Source organism: Hyperolius riggenbachi, chromosome 6, assembly GCF_040937935.1.
Source record: "Hyperolius riggenbachi isolate aHypRig1 chromosome 6, aHypRig1.pri, whole genome shotgun sequence".
NCBI classification, from domain to species: Eukaryota; Metazoa; Chordata; class Amphibia; order Anura; family Hyperoliidae; genus Hyperolius; species Hyperolius riggenbachi.
The window spans coordinates 359,594,592-359,611,876 of NC_090651.1; the positions used below are offsets into that span (position 1 = coordinate 359,594,592).

Consider the following 17,285-nt stretch of genomic DNA (forward strand, 5'->3'; position numbering starts at 1 on the left):
TGCTCAGGTCACACCTATGCTTATGCGGGAGCTGGACACATGGCATTCTTATTCACTGTCTTCGACGGGCCGTATAGCTGCGGTAAAGATGACCTTGTTACTAAAACGTATCTATTATTTTAGAGCTCTCCCTATTCCTATACTTAGAGCTGACATCATTAGACTCCAGAAGAAGATTTTACATTTACTTGGACCCATAAGAAGCCCCGTATACAATATACATATACGGCAATGTATGACTGGCCAAGCTCAGGAGGTTTATTTGTACCTCACCTGCTTAAATAGTTCATTGCTTTACAACTAGCTCAACTGCCCCTGATATACACTGGAGACTATGGCCTCGATTCATCATTGTCTTTGCGATAACTTTTTCCGGTTCGTTAAATTACCGAATTCGGAGTTCATTGATTTCTAGTTTTATTCATCAAGGTTTTTCGGCATTCGGTGTGACTTCGATAACAATGCGGTAAGCATTCGATAAAGTGTCGATATTTCCATTTTACAGCTGTAATTTAACACAAGGCCATAATATTCCCGTAGAATTGTGGGTAAAAAGGCAGTCTTTTGAGCACCACATAGCAACATTCTGAATAGGGCTTAAATTTAATGCTAAGCCACGCCCACTTTCATTTTCATGACTTGCACTTTCTTCCGTTTTATCGCATCATTACCGAATGATTACCGAATGCTCGCTAACAGCTGTAGATAACTTTGATGAATCCTGAAAACAACTTATCGAGGTTCGGTATTTTACCAAGCTGTCGGTAATTGATTTGATAAGTCTTGATGAATCGCGGCCTAAGTGCCCATTGAAAATGCCCTCCTACATCCTTACTCTTGGAAAGGAGTTCTTTTGGCCTCAAAAGAAGGACATGAATCGGTATAATCCCTTTCCTTTATAACAGACCACATTCCTATGGTCTGGAATAAGATTCATTTTTTGTATAATTTACATTTGGCATGCTCTCCACTTCAGCCACTTTTGCATAACCCGGATTTCCCTAGTGGCACAGATTTTATGGTGTTTTGGTGGTGGACCTCTAGAGGCCTTCTCACCATCTCTCATCTTTTGATTGACGGGAAAATGCAGACTCAGCAGCAGATGGTCTCTGAATTTACCATCCCCTCCTCTGAATTGCATCGACTTTTGCAGGTAGTTCATTATCTGCATACTTTTCTGAGGACCTCAGCTGTCAATCCCAGAACACACTTTTAAATTACCTGTTTGCATGAACCTTTACAGAAGGGTCTTATCTCTTTTATATATTCTATTCAAAATAAGCCACCACAAGATGTTAAAGCCCCCTTAAATTTGAAGTGGGAACAGGATCTGTTGTATGATTTAGACTTGGAGGACTGAGGGGACTCTTTAGAGACTCTAGCGAAAGGTAGTTTATACAGCTCTCGTATTGAGGTGTCTCTTAGGCTCCTTCTTAGGACATATTTCCCCCCTGCTCGGCTGCACTCATTAGATTCTAACTACTCCACAGATTGTTTTAGGGGTTGTTTGGCTGTAGTAATCTTGGTCCATATCTTTTGAATTTGTCCGAAGGTCATTAGACTTTGGTCCAGAATCAACAACCTCCTTACTAGAGTGTCTAAAAGGGCCATCGCAAAGGATCCTAAAACTCTACTATTAGGATACAAAACCCCTGGTGTTCATCAACCAGAACATAGATGTGAGCGTATAAATGCTAGAATAGCTGATTTTCTGGAGATGTTAGGATCCTTGGGTCCTGTTCAGGGGCACAGCGACCTCAGGTCTTAGATACTAGTTTGGTTCCTGTGTCCTTCTCCCTATGCCTGTTCCCTCCCTATCTTGACACATTTTATATAGCATAATGCCTATGCCTTTGTCCTAATCTTCTGATCTCTGCCAGTAACTGATTAGATTGTAAGCTCCTTTGAGGGACAGTTAAGTGGCAAGACTATACACTCTGTACAGTGCTGCGGAAGGTGTTGGTGCTATATCAATACTAAATAATAAAGTATAGTAGTTTTGAGGAATTTTATTGAGATTTCCCAGTTACACACCTATAACTATTTTTTTGGGGTGTATGTAGTATATTGCATTATGCAGAATTACATGCTTAAAGTTTTTTGCATGATGAGCAGAGCGTAATGCATTGCATGTAATGTATGGCATTCTGCCATACTCATCCTGCAGTAAGAATTAACACGTTATTCTTCTTAACACAGTTCATTGCATATACCCCTTTGTATCTCAAATGTCCTTTTTGTTAAAGGCAGTGAACGACGAGCAGAATGAACTCGTTGGTAAATAGTTAAAGCCTAAAAGCAGATGGTAAACACTACATTTGTATCAACTTTCTAGGTTCAGAAATTAATACTTCAGTTTCATTCTATTTCTGTTTGCAAGCGGTGAGGAACAGAATACCATTAAAATCAATTAAATGACACACTACCATTAACAATGTAAGATGGGCTGCTGTTTACATTTTCCAAGTGGAATTTGTATTTGTCTCCTCCCACTTTATGGTTATGGTGTGTGCCAAATTTCATTCAAATCCGTTCAGCCATTTTTGCGTGATCGAGTAACAAACATCCAAACATTCGAACGCTCCCATTTATAATATTAGTAGGATTTTATTTTTTTATTGTTTTGCGCTTCTCAGTATAAGCAAAAACATAAACAGAATGAACACATGGTGAAAGAATAAAAGCTTATAAGCATGGTAAACTTTCTTTTTTACCAACTTTCTAGGCTTAGTAGTTAATACTTCACCTTCAATCTACTTCTGTTTGCAAGCCGCGATGAACAGAATACCACTGTATTCCGGATTGTAATTAAAAGACTCTCAGACGTCCTTGGAGTAACTTCACATTGCAGAATGGTCATTCCTTCAGCAACAAGTGTGCTACTCACAAAATTTTCATCGTATGTGAATGAATGGAACCTGTGCACTCCGACTGTATAATAAGAGGCATTTATTGTCCCGATTAAGATCAGGTGTCCTCCAGGCTTTAATAGCTTTAATATCTTTCTCAAGTTTCTTCTGTAATCATCTTGATCTTTGCAGATCTTATCTAACAACACAGCTGTGAGGATGCAGTCGGCCTGAGGAACCCCTATTGGATCTGTGAGATCTTCTGACTCTGGGTCAAATTTTACAACACGAGTAATGGCTGACTTCAGCTTCATCTCTTTCGCCTCACATTCGTGACTGAAAATAAGAAAATATTTTTTTCTTTCAAACAGAAGATCACCTGTGACAGATATGTGTACTTTGACATATAACAACATAGGAAGCCTTTATTAAATTCAAGGGAAATTTTGTTAAAGCTCACCTTTTCCCTTCTAAGTCAGTAACATGCTTAGCCACGTGCCCCCAGCAGAAAGCTCCGGTACGGTCATCCAGCCATTTCATTATCTCCATGATGCATTTCTCATTGGTCCTCATCAGGATGATCTCTTGAAAGAACTTACAAGCAGAATAGAGAAGGTGGATTAAGGGGCCAGCACTGATGTCTATCAAGATTTTTCCAGTAATGTGACCTGCAGGGGGTTAACAACATATTAAATGACATTTTAGCACACATAAAAAACTTGATACATATTTATGAGTCATTGTAAGTTGTAACAAAGCATATGTGCATTTGAAAGAAGTACAGGTAAAGACCAGAAGCTGGCCATTGTTGTTTTGGGAAATCTACTGAGAAACCCCCTGAAGGCACCATCTTCTCATTTGGGTAGACAACTGTTTGCAGAGAAGTCTGGCCTCTACCTAGTTTGGGTAACACTGGATATCAGAGTCTTAACCACTTGAGGACCATAGGCTTACACCCCCCTAGTGACCACACTATTTTTTACTAAATAGGCCACTGCAGCTTTAAGGGCTCGCTGTAGGGCCTTACAACTCAGCACACAAGTGATCCCGCCTTTTCTGCCCACCAACAGAACTTTCTTTTGGTGGGCTATGATTGCTCCCAGGATGTTTTATTTTTTTTTATAAATACATTTTTTTAAAATAAATATTTCTATTTTATTTGAAAAACACAAAGCGAGACCGAGAGCCCAATATAGTGTAGTACCTTAGTAGCAGATGATAAAGTGTGTATTCAAGCAATGGTTAAACTCACAAGTATAGGTTGCCACAAAAGGCAACCACTGGATAGGCAGGTGGGGAGAATTATAACCTGACCCCACTCAGGTATAAGAAGTCGCACTCTGTCGATAGGAAAAAGGGGAAAAAGGGGATACACCCCTCCATCAGGGGTGGACTAGTAGATTTGTAAAACAGTATAACAGAGGCGCCAACAAGAGTAAAAGCGATTAAAAACCATTTAAAAGGGGGAAGTTGGAGGACTCTCCTCCCGCTTAGAAAAAAAACAGACAATATCGGGTTATCCGAACCCAATATCCGTCCGGATTCGTATATCCGGATAGAGAACCTTTCGGAGGTCTCTCTCTCTCTCTCTCTCTCTCTCTCTCTGTCTTCTCTCTTTCTCGCTCCCTGGATGCCTTCGAAAGGGATTTTTGCCATTGCAGATGATTTTGACTTCTGCTCGGATATCTGAACTAACTATCCGCCCGGATTCCGGATTTCAGATGGGAAATCCGAGTTTGCTCAGATAGTCTATTCGGATTTTAAAAAATATCCAAATTGCTATTCAAAATTCGGATAGTGGAAAAACTTCGGATTATCTGGGTAGTTCGGATATCCGAAATCTTGCTGAGCACCACTGCTGACGGCCGTGCTGGACTGATGCGCACCATGGCGAGATTGTTCTTCCTCAATGATATCAGGTAATGTCTGACTGCCTTATCAACTTTCGATGGTTCTTTCTCTACCATTGTTAGAGCTTACATCTATTTTTTTAAATACTTGTTCTGCTTGCTGTTCAGTACCTGAAATGAGAATCTTTTATGGAGGGCAAGCCTGCCATTGTGAGTGACCACGGGTAATGGCCAGGGAATCAGGGTTCGATTCCGGTCCGGAGTGGGAGCCTGAGAACTGGCTACCACCACCGCACATCCAAGTAAGGACCCATTTGCTGTAAAAGTAATCTACCTGCCCTGACCGTGCTTTGCAGACCAGGCATCTGTGGTCAGATGAACCCTTGCCCCAACGCAAGATGAACAAAATCGAAAACATTTGCCAAGAATGTGTTATGGAGGGCAAGTCTGCCATTCATTCAACTGTGTGAAACTTTCTATGGTACTGTGAGAGAACGCGGAAAAGCCGCCGCGTGTGCTGACAGCAAGGCGGCTGATTCTGCGTCCAGCGCGGCGGTTTGCACGCGGAAGCGTGCGTCTAGTAACCTGAAGGAGCGCGGAAAAGCCGCCGCATGTATGGACAGCGAGGCAGCTAGTTCCGCGTCCAGCGCGGCGGTTTGCACGCAGCAGCGTGCATCTGGTATGGCTGAGTCTGTTAGTTCACATAGGTTTAGGAATACGCGCGCGCGCTGAGAGGCAGAACTTTTATGGTGGCCAAGAAGGGATCAGCTGACCAGGCTGATCAGAGCGGGTAACCATTGGTTCATCACTTAGGGGTGGCGCCGGAGAGCGCTGCTCTATATATAGTTACTGCTGGCCACTCACAAGTTGTCTGTCGTTGCGAACACTACGTGGAAGCACTCAGACCTTAGTCAGATCCTACAGTGTGTTTGAACCAGGAGGACCTGGGAATTCACACTGAGCCAGATTACTTCTGTTGTTATCATTCTGTTATACTTCAGACTAGTTCCAGGGTGTAGAGACCACGGACCTCACACCCAAGACTAGGGAACTTGTGTTATCATTCTGTTATACATCAGACTAGTTCCAGGGTGTAGAGACCACGGACCTCACACCCAAGTCTAGGGAACTTGTGTTATCATTCTGTTATACATCAGACTAGTTCCAGGGTGTAGAGAGCACGGACCTCACACCCAAGACTAGGCATTGTTTGATATCTGTTATGACCTTTTGCTTTTCTGACTATTCCTCTGCTCTCTGATTCGGTACCACGCATATATGATATTCTGTTGCCAAACCCTGCCTGCCTTGGATACCGAATCAGTTTTCTGTCTTTGTACTTTGTCTGTCCGTGTGTTGCCGACCTGGCTTGCCCGACCTTGAGAGCTATCTCTCCCCTTAAGAGATAGTCTCCAGATCTATCAGTGACATCCACCTTCAGGTGTCACTTACTCTCTGGTCCTTCCAACCTTCAGCCTGACTCCACCCCTTGGAGACTCTCAGGCTGCTGGAAGGTTTCTGTGCTCTCTGATAGCAGTATTGCCCATACTGCTTAAGATCACCTGCTCTTCAGGTGCGTTACTCAAAGTCATACTGTTACACCAAACACTCACCATTATACACAGGTGTCCAGAGGTTAGTACTATATCTGTATTATTGGTGATTCTGCAGATCATCCATAATCAGGTATATATCTGCATTCTTGGTGATACTGCAGATCACCAATAATCAGATTCTCTCTGTGTGCTGACACCGATCGTTACAGGTACTTTCTCAGTTGCATGGTGACAACGGGTAATGGTCGGGGAATCAGGGTTCGATTCAGGTCCGGAGTGGGAGCCTAAGAAACAGCTACCATCACCACACATCAAAAGTAGGCAGCAGGCATGCTGTGGGCAAAGGAGCAGGAACGGCTACCACACATTCAAGGAAGGCAGCAGGCATGGCATGCACGTCCCGAGGTAGTGACCAAAAATAACAATACAGGAGGTGTGACGCCAGGCGACGCCTAGTTGGCCAAGACGCAATAGCGGTCGGTTTGCGACACAAATCGTTAATCCGAGATGTGAAATGTAATCTCCCCCTGCTCTAGGAGCAGCTGGGAGGTTTGGTCTTAGCTGAGGGAATTCCTGTAGAAGGCTGAGGGGAGGTGTTAATTAGCTTGGACAATGCTTATGTCCCTAGTCACCAAATGGTGACTCTATTCAGAGAAGCGCTTCCCTCACAGCAGGAGGCTATTCAAAACCTGCTTTCCCACAGACTTCCTAGCCCCGATGAAGGGCAGATCTGAATGCATGTGTGGTATGATTTCCTGTCGGTATACGAAAACCGTATACCGCACAGCTATGAAGTTCATATAGTCTTATTCGTTAAAGTCTGCCCAACTAGCGGATATAAAATTCATGGCAATATCTCGTCCAGTTATTGCAGTATGAATCTTCTCAGGAACCTGAGAAGCTACCCAAGTAACGTCTGATATCATATTAATCTGTATTTTCCGACAAGTGTGAATCTGTTATCCACCTAAATATGACATGTATCGTTTATGAGTTACGGCATTTTAAAAGTTTAAACCTAAAATCTCTCAGAGGAAATGAACTGTCATTGGTGGGTAATTCAGAGGGGGCGGGCATTGCCACACCCCTGAGCCAGCTTCATCAAAAGCACCTGGCCGGCAGGCGGACCTCAGTCCTCCAAATTCCATCTGTATGAGAGTCTGTCTGCTACCAGCCAGAGGATAGTGTTGGGCGAACACCTAGATGTTCGGGTTCGCGAACATTCGCCGAACATCGCCGCGATGTTCGGGTGTTCGCCCTGAACTCCGAACATAATGGAAGTCAATGGGGACCCGAACTTTCGTGCTTTGTAAAGCTTCCTTACATGCTACATACCCCAAATTAGCAGGGTATGTGCACCTTGGGAGTGGGTACAAGAGGAAAAAAAATATTTGAAAAAGAGCTTATAGTTTTTGAGAAAATTGATTGTAAAGTTTCAAAGGAAAAACTGTCTTTTAAATGTGGAAAATGTCATGTTTCTTTGCACAGGTAACATGCTTTTTGTCGCCATGCAGTCATAAATGTAATACAGAGAAGAGGTTCCAGGAAAAGGGACCGGTAACGCTAACCCAGCAGCAGCAGCACACGTGATGGAACAGGAGCAGACGCAGGAGGAGAAGGCCATGCTTTTTGAGACACAACAACCCAGGCCTTGCATGAGGACAAGAAGCGTGCGGATAGCATGCTTTTTACCGCCATGCAGTCATAAATGTAATAAAGATAAGAGGTTCAATAAACAGGGACCGGGCGTCAACGCTAACCCAGCAGCAGCAGACGTGATGGAACAGGAGGAGGCGCAGGAGGAGAAGGCCACGCTTTCAGGTGCAACTCAGGCCTTGCATGAGGACAAAAAAATGTGTGCGCAAAGCAATGCAATGAGTAGTTTTCAGGACACAATGGGCTATTCGGAGGAGCTATTCCCACCCCCACAATCTTCTACCTGTGAAAGGTCAATGGAACAGCCACAAATGTTGTGCCCGGATTCACAACCTTTTTCTGTGGAAAATGCACCTCGCACTGAAATGCAAGGCGAGGCCGAGGATGAACATGACATCAACAACTCAACATGACGCAATATGGGGGCGGAACAGAAAGCTGCTTTCAATGTTTTGAAGGCCTTAATTGCCTCCGGTGGCCAGTTAGATGCATCATTCATCACACCCAAATCCCAGAGCAATGTGTGCAGGAATTTGAATCGCAGGAGGTGTACCGAGATCATCTGGACAAGTGACCAAGTGACAAGTGACAAGTGACCAAGTGACAAGTGACAAAGTGAAAAGTGACAAAGTGACCAGTGACAAAGTGACAAAGTGACAAAATGACAAAGTGACAAAATGACAAAGTGACAAGTGACAAGTGACAAAGTGACAAGTGACAAGTGACAAGTGACAAAGTGACAAAATGACAAAGTGACAAGTGACAAAGTGACAAGTGACAAAGTGACAAGTGACAAGTGACAAGTGACAAAGTGACAAAATGACAAAGTGACAAAGTGACCAGTGACAAAGTGACAACTGAGAGGTTGTTCTGGGGAGCTCCACTGCACTCAGTCGCATATGAGGAGAGGTCTCGTCGGGACTGCTGATCCTCCTCAGCTTGCTCAAAGCCTTGAGGGTTCCTGAAGATCCTCTGCTTGGAGTTCGCCGGGGTTCAGCTTGGTGTCGGGGTCGGCGGCCTCCTCCTCACTCCAACGTGGCAGATCTTCTGTTGAAGGAAAAAAAAAAACATTGTTAAAAGTCCAGTACCGCTTCTGAAGGACTCACCAAGAGATGCAGGAGCGCTTCAATCTAGCGCACCATCGCTCGCTGGGTGATGTCCCTCCCTACGCGCTGGAATTCTACGATGCACATGCTAGCACGCTTTTGGGCAGTGCCGAGGCGCATTCCAGCAGCTAGCTACCAAGCTTCTGTGGATCTGATTGGGCCACCATGTTGGATCTCTGCCAAGTCCTCCAAAATTTTGAGCAATCCACGTTGCGTGACTGAGCAGTGACAACTCTACAGTCAGCATTACAATACCACTGCTGTGTTTACTGAAGAAATAAATGTTGAAGATGGAAACCGCTGGCATGATGCAAGTGGGGGATTCTGAAGATGAAAACGATCAGCGTGATGATACCAACATCAGGCAACCTGCCTCAGGAAACGCTGGTCCCAGCTATGACAAAGAACAGGACGAGGAACAGCTGGAGTTGGAGCAGGAATTGGATGCCCCCACTGCCGAGGGACAGAGCGGTGCACGTTGGACTTCCACAATTTAGCGGGAATGGACAGCAGAAGAGGAAGAAAGTGATGCTGGTGACGAATATGGTGCATCACAACAATCACAACACTCACAAGAACATGAAGACAGAGGAGTCTGGCAGGACTCTCTGGCACACATGGCTCAATTCATGCTAGACTGCATTGAACGCGGCCCGCGCATTATTCACTATTCATTATTATTCATTATTCTGGAATCTGGACAACACCAATTACTGGGTTTATACCCAGTTTATACAAACACAATGTTAAAAAACTGATTGAAGAAAGTGTCAGACAGGTCAAAAATGGAACAATTCCAGCAGGCCCTTGAGGATGGAGACTTTAGAGAGGAGATTGACATCCTCCTCCTTCTCTAGCCAGTTGTACGCCGACAGACTGACTTCAGCAAACCCAGGAGGACCAGGAGGGCAGCAAAGAACACAAGCTGCTGCTAGTGCCCAAAAGGGAATGGTATTGGCAGTGTCCTTGGAGTGGGAACATTTTCTGACACCCATGCAGCAGCCCACAGAACAGCAATCGGGCAGTTCCACGTCCTCCAACACCAATCGCCTGGAGAAGATGGTCAAGGTCCAGGACTACATGTCAGATGGCGTAGCTGTGTTGAACAATCCATCTGCAGACAGACGGTGAGTGTGACAGGCAGCACAGAAGGACCATGGCAACTCACTCATAGTACCACAGTTTGATAGTGCTGCCCAAAAAATTATATGGATCCGTGGACCCAGGCACTGCGGGCAGTACTGGGAAGTGGGAACGCAGATTTTAGTACCTAAACACACAATACAACATGTTTTCCGGGGTCGGACTCTGAGGCACATACAGATGGTCCCGATCATCATCCTCATCATACAACTCTTCTCCTGAGTCTGACCCACCCACCACCTCTGCCACCCCAACATCCCCAGACACAGACCCCTCATCATCCTCAACATTAACTTGGGATGCTGGCCTGAGCCAGACCTCCTCCTCCACATCAGGCCCCATCATCTCCTCAATGGCAGCCCTCATTAACAGGACGAGGAACAGCTGGAGTTGGAGCAGGAATTGGATGCCCCCACTGCCGAGGGACAGAGCGGTGCACGTTGGACTTCCACAATTTAGCGGGAATGGACAGCAGAAGAGGAAGAAAGTGATGCTGGTGACGAATATGGTGCATCACAACAATCACAACACTCACAAGAACATGAAGACAGAGGAGTCTGGCAGGACTCTCTGGCACACATGGCTCAATTCATGCTAGACTGCATTGAACGCGGCCCGCGCATTATTCACTATTCATTATTATTCATTATTCTGGAATCTGGACAACACCAATTACTGGGTTTATACCCAGTTTATACAAACACAATGTTAAAAAACTGATTGAAGAAAGTGTCAGACAGGTCAAAAATGGAACAATTCCAGCAGGCCCTTGAGGATGGAGACTTTAGAGAGGAGATTGACATCCTCCTCCTTCTCTAGCCAGTTGTACGCCGACAGACTGACTTCAGCAAACCCAGGAGGACCAGGAGGGCAGCAAAGAACACAAGCTGCTGCTAGTGCCCAAAAGGGAATGGTATTGGCAGTGTCCTTGGAGTGGGAACATTTTCTGACACCCATGCAGCAGCCCACAGAACAGCAATCGGGCAGTTCCACGTCCTCCAACACCAATCGCCTGGAGAAGATGGTCAAGGTCCAGGACTACATGTCAGATGGCGTAGCTGTGTTGAACAATCCATCTGCAGACAGACGGTGAGTGTGACAGGCAGCACAGAAGGACCATGGCAACTCACTCATAGTACCACAGTTTGATAGTGCTGCCCAAAAAATTATATGGATCCGTGGACCCAGGCACTGCGGGCAGTACTGGGAAGTGGGAACGCAGATTTTAGTACCTAAACACACAATACAACATGTTTTCCGGGGTCGGACTCTGAGGCACATACAGATGGTCCCGATCATCATCCTCATCATACAACTCTTCTCCTGAGTCTGACCCACCCACCACCTCTGCCACCCCAACATCCCCAGACACAGACCCCTCATCATCCTCAACATTAACTTAGGATGCTGGCCTGAGCCAGACCTCCTCCTCCACATCAGGCCCCATCATCTCCTCAATGGCAGCCCTCATTAATCGCTCTGGCGATGGACCGATGGACACAACGTTCTCCTCCGGGGAGGGCTGCTGCTGACCACTGGCTGCTGGGGTGGATGTTATAGCTTGCGTGGGGCGTTGGCTGTTGCTGTTGTTGGGAGTGCTGCTCACAGCGGAGGTCTCTGAGGAACTCATGGTGAGCTCATATAGTGGTTGGCGGTGAGTGGAGTATTACTGATCCCAGCAATATACACACTGACTGGCAGAGTACGCAATGCTATATAGTCTGGCTGAGCGGTGTACACAGAGTGGCAGTACACACAATGCTATATAGTCTGGCTGAGCCGTGTACACAGAGTGGCAGTACACACAATGCTATATAGTCTGGCTGAGCGGTGTACACAGAGTGGCAGTACACACAATGCTATATAGTCTGGCTGAGCCGTGTACACAGAGTGGCAGTAAACAATGCTATATAGTCTGGCTGAGCGGTATACACAGAGTGGCAGTACACACAATGCTATATAGTCTGGCTGAGCCGTGTACACAGAGTGGCAGTACACACAATGCTATATAGTCTGGCTGAGCGGTGTACACAGAGTGGCAGTAAACACAATGCTATATATAGCGTGGCTGAGCGAGGTACACAGTGGCAGTACACACAATGCTATATAGTCTGGCTGAACGGTGTACACAGAGTGGCAGTAAACACAATGTTATATATAGTGTGGCTGAGCGAGGTACACAGTGGCAGTAAACAATGCTATATATAGTGTGGCTGAGCGAGCGGTGTACTACTGTTCCCAGCAGCGACACACAATGACTGGGGGGGACCCTGGCTAGCGTGGCTGGAGAGCGAACTACCCTGTCTGCCTACCCAAAGCTAAACCCACAGACAAATGGCGGAGATATGACGTGGTTCGGGTATTTATTTACCCGAACCACGTGACCCGTTCGGCCAATCAGAGCGCGTTCGGGGTCCGAACCACGTGACCCGTTCGGCCAATTACAGCGCTAGCCGAACGTTCGGGGAACGTTCAGCCATGCGCTCTTAGTTCGGCCATGTGGCCGAACAGTTTGGCCGAGCACCATCAGGTGTTCGGCCGAACTCGAACATCACCCGAACAGGATGATGTTCTGCAGAACCCGAACAGTGGCGAACACCGTTCGCCCAACACTACCAGAGGACACATGGCTAGCGGCCATCTTGTTTGGACTTTGCTCTGATCTGCAACAAAAGAATTTTGGCAGATCAGATAAGGCAGAGATGCTGTGTGTGGGGACTGACTTTTAGTCTTGGGGTGGGCAGTAGCCCTCCGGGATCCATGCCTCATTCATTTTGATAAAGGTGAGGTACTGAACACTTTTGTGACTTAGGCGACTTCTCTTCTCAGTGACAATGCCTCCAGCTGCGCTGAAGGTCCTTTCTGACAGGACGCTTGAGACAGGGCAAGACAGAAGTTGGGTGACAAATTGGGACAGCTCTGGCCACGGGTCAAGCCTGTGCACCCAGCAGTCCAAGGGTTCATCGCTGCTCACAGTGTCTACATCCACACTTAAGGCCAGGTAGTCGGCTACCTGCTGATCCAGGCGTTGGTGGAGGGTGGATCCGGAATCGCTATGGCGAGGCGTTTGACTAAAGAATGTCCACATGTCCGACATCACCATGAGATCGCTGGAGCGTCCTGTCCTTGCCTGCGTGGACATGGGAGAAGGATTACTGGCTGTGGTACCTTTATTCCGTTGTGCTGTGACATCACTCTTAAATGCACTGTAAAGCATAGTTGCCAGCTGTCTTACAAATTTCTATTTTATTATAATTTTTAAAACCCTCCCTCCCTCCTGCTGCCAGCCTATGACAGCGATCGGCTGTCATAGGCTTTAACCTATGACAGCGGATCGCCCCTGTCTCCCCCAGGGGGACAGCCGTGTCACACGGCTGTCCTCAGTACAGCGCTGCTGTACATCGCAGATCTGTACACTGTAAATAGACAGCGGTTTTGCCGTCTTATGCTGGGAATACACCATACAATTTTCTTTTAGATTCTTCTGTTAGATTTTCCTATTAGAAAGCATAATTAATTTATTTCCTGCGAGAATGGTCATTATCTCTGGTGCATTGTCTTCTGGTTATCTCCTGCTGAGTAGAACAATGCCTAATTGCTCGGCAGATAGATGATTAGATAGATTTCCAGCATGTTGGAAATTATCTATCTATCTGACAGGTAAATCTAGTAGAAAATTGTATGGTGTAATCCCAGCATAATAGTCTCCTAGCGGCAAAAACTTAAGAAAGAGGAGATGCACCAGCGCACGCAATCTCCTGCAAAACCCCGCCCCAGGACTTGACGCCAATCAGCGTGGAGTGGTCCTGGGGCTGCCGACGTTCACGCCAATCAGCGTGGAGTGGTCGGCAAGGGGTTAAAGAGGCACTGTAGTGATATATAATAGAAAGTAGTAAAATATTATCCTGGTTTCCGTATCAAAAATAATTCTTATGTCTATAAATCGCTGCATATTTTTTTTTATCCCTGCCCTCCCATTGATGTCACAGCGTAGGCTGTTTAGCTATGTGAAATTCTTCTCCCCGAGCATTCTGGGAGGCCAGGTTTTTTTTTTCTACTGGTTTTGGAGCACTGAGTATACAAACATTCAGTTGAGCTGCACCTGACTGACCTAAAAATGTCACAACTCATGATTAATTTCAAAATGTAAATCATGGAGAAGAAAGTGTGAGGAAAGATTTTACATTGGGAAATCAAGGACTAAATCATTTATAAAATAATATTGTATAAGTTAAGCTTGTTTATTAATATTTTCAGTACAGTTCCTCCTTCCTAAGTGAACGTAGGAGGAGAAAGAGTTAATGATTTTACTCTAATATACCAGATATTCCTCCAATTTAATTTTGTCCTGAAATCACATATCCCTAACCATCTACTTTGTGTTCTGGAAATGGACATAGGGAGCAGAGGAGAACTTGAGGCCATTTAGTTAGAGAAGTGCAGTGTAATGATTTCTTCTTTCCTCTAGGTGCAGTATCTTATCAGTCCCCCAATTTTCAAAAATTAACTTTTTAGTTACAAGTGAGGATAAATACATCTGAAAACCCCTCTGTATAATAGGATGTTGTAAGACGTAAAAAATTGCTGTTATTCCATTTAAAGTGTACCTGAGACAGTACACTGTGCCTAATATACTGTATATACTCCAATCCAATACAAGTCGACCTCGTATATAAGTTGGCTCCAATATTCAACCCTCTTAGGCCTCTTGCACACTACATGCAATTTCGATTTGCGATGTTTAATCGATTTTTACATGCGATTCCGATTTGTAATCGGTACTGCATGCTGCGTTTTGGCTGTGTTTTTCTTTTGATAGCATTTGCGATTCCGATTTTCACTGGATACTTTTAAAAGAAAAACGCTGAAAAAATGCAGCATGCAGTAAAGATTGAAAATCGGAACTCAGAATCGCATGTAAAATCATTTACAAATCGCAAATCGGAATCACAAAACTGGATTTTTTTATTGATTCAAGTATAAGTCTACCCAGCAAAGTTAATGGCTGCACTTGGGGCTCAGGAGGGGCTAATGACTGCACTGCATACAGTATTGCAACCATTAACCTCTCCTGTCCCTTAAGTGCAGCCAATACCTCCTCCTGGCCCAATAGTGCTGCAAATATTCACTCCCTTTTATGCATCCCAGTATTCCCCCCTGCCCTTTCCTTGGTAATTGTTGTGGCCAGGACTTTCACACCTGTGTTTTCTTGGCATTTCCTTTTCTCAAAGTGTCACTTATCACTGGGTACATTGCTGCAAATGGGAATGTCACTATTAGTACACACATTATTCAGTGTACTCAGTGTTACCTGTGACTCGTGTATAAGTCGACACCTATGCTTTTATGAAGTGAATCAGACCTAAACTTATACTTGAGCATATACAGTACTAACCTGAGGCTTCCTCCAGCCCCATGAGGACCGTGGGCTCCCTCCCCATCCTCCCCATCCACTCCGTTGTCCTACGATCCCCTCCGGGATTTTCTTCAGTCAGGGTCAACCCCAACTGTGGGAGCATGACAGGGGACACAAGTGTCTGGGTTGCACATGCTCAAAACACCACAATCGAAGAAGATCTTTAGATTGTAAGTCTTCGGCAGGGTCCTCTTCCCTGTGTCTCCTACCTGTTCATGCACCTCCATTACTGTACACCCATCCTCGACTTGCCTAATCTCCATGCTCCCCTCCAGTGGCTGACTAAGCATTACCTGGTACTCATACTATGGTGTGTGATCTGGTTTTTATGTATTCCCGTATTGTCATATTGCTGTATGTCACCCCTAAATATTGCCTGTAACCTAAACTAATGTCCAGCGCTACATAATATTTTTGGAGCTTTATAAATACAATAAATAAATAAATAAGATACCAGAGGCAACAATGGAGCTGCCAGGGAGGATGGCAAGGGAGCCCATGATTCTCATGGGGATGGAGGAAGCCCCAGTTAAAGCGGAATATAACCATGCATTTCAACTTTGCTCTAAAACATTATTTACAGTATATTATATGCAACCAGCATTTTTTTTTTTATTAAACCAGCATTGGAAGGGTTACACAGGGCTTTAAAGTTCCTGGAGATTTCTGCAGACGCATCCGAAGCTGAAATAGATACATTTTGTTTACATAAATGTATCTAAGTGTTGAATGTGACTCATCTCTCTGACTGAGAAGGAGTTGGAGGACAGCCAAAGAGTGTGTAACATTTCTCAATAGATACATATAACTAAATAGAATGTAACAATCTGAACTTCTGCATATCTCTCCGGAACCTTAAACCTCTGTGTTTAACCCTTCCAATGCTGGTCTAGTAAAAATAAAAATGCTTTTTGCATATAATATGCTGTAAATAATGTTTTAGAGCAAAATTGAAATGCAGGGTTATATTCCGCTTTAAGTATAAATACACCATCTATGGATATGTCAGGTTTACTTTATGCAGGTTTCAAATTCTGAACCTTTTCTGGATTTGGAAAGATACTGTATTATTAATACAGTATCTTTCCAAAATCTGTTTATGGGCTGGCAAGCTTACCAAATCTGTGCACCAAATGTGCGCATAGTTAATTTGTTGACCAAATCACTAACAAATAGATGGAGTCGGGCAACCAAATTTTTTGCTGATGTTTGGAGTACAGTACCAGTGCATTATGTATCCCTTTGTATTGTATTAAGTGATGTGTACTACTCTTAGTTTGGATGTTTGGATGTTTGTTACTCGATCACGCAAAAATGGCTGAACGGATTTGAATGAAATTTGGCACACACATAGTACATTACCTGGAATAAAGTATAGGATACTTTTTATTCCCATAACCAAAAAGGGGGCGGAGACAAATACAAATTTCACTGGAAAATGTAAACTGCAGCCATTCTTACACTGTTAATGGCAGGGTTCTCAAACTTTGCACAGTTGGTCGCTGGGTGACTGGGATTAATATTCAGAAAGGTGGGTGGAGTCTATAAAAGCCAATCAAAATTAACCTATTGATTTTCAAGGGGATTATTTACATTGCTGCCATTCTTGCACTGTTAATGGCACAAGCCTCAAACCTGGTACAGTTGATCATTGGGTGACTAGGGTTCAATTTCAGAAAGGGGGTGGACCCACAAACAGCCAATTAGAT

At 44.7% G+C, this 17,285-nt stretch overlaps 1 protein-coding gene across 1 annotated transcript in view; it reads right to left on the reverse strand.

The window, feature by feature from the left end:
• Positions 1 to 2,734: 2,734 nt before the first annotated feature.
• The window catches only part of LOC137522259 (uncharacterized), a 61,751-nt gene continuing 47,200 nt past the window's right edge, over positions 2,735 to 17,285 (reverse strand). Inside the window, exons 7-8 of the mRNA XM_068242288.1 lie at positions 3,310 to 3,517; positions 2,735 to 3,185 (exon numbers count right to left, since the gene is read on the reverse strand). Of these exons, the coding sequence (XP_068098389.1) occupies positions 2,735 to 3,185; positions 3,310 to 3,517 (659 nt within the window). The remainder of the gene's footprint in view (positions 3,186 to 3,309; positions 3,518 to 17,285) is intronic.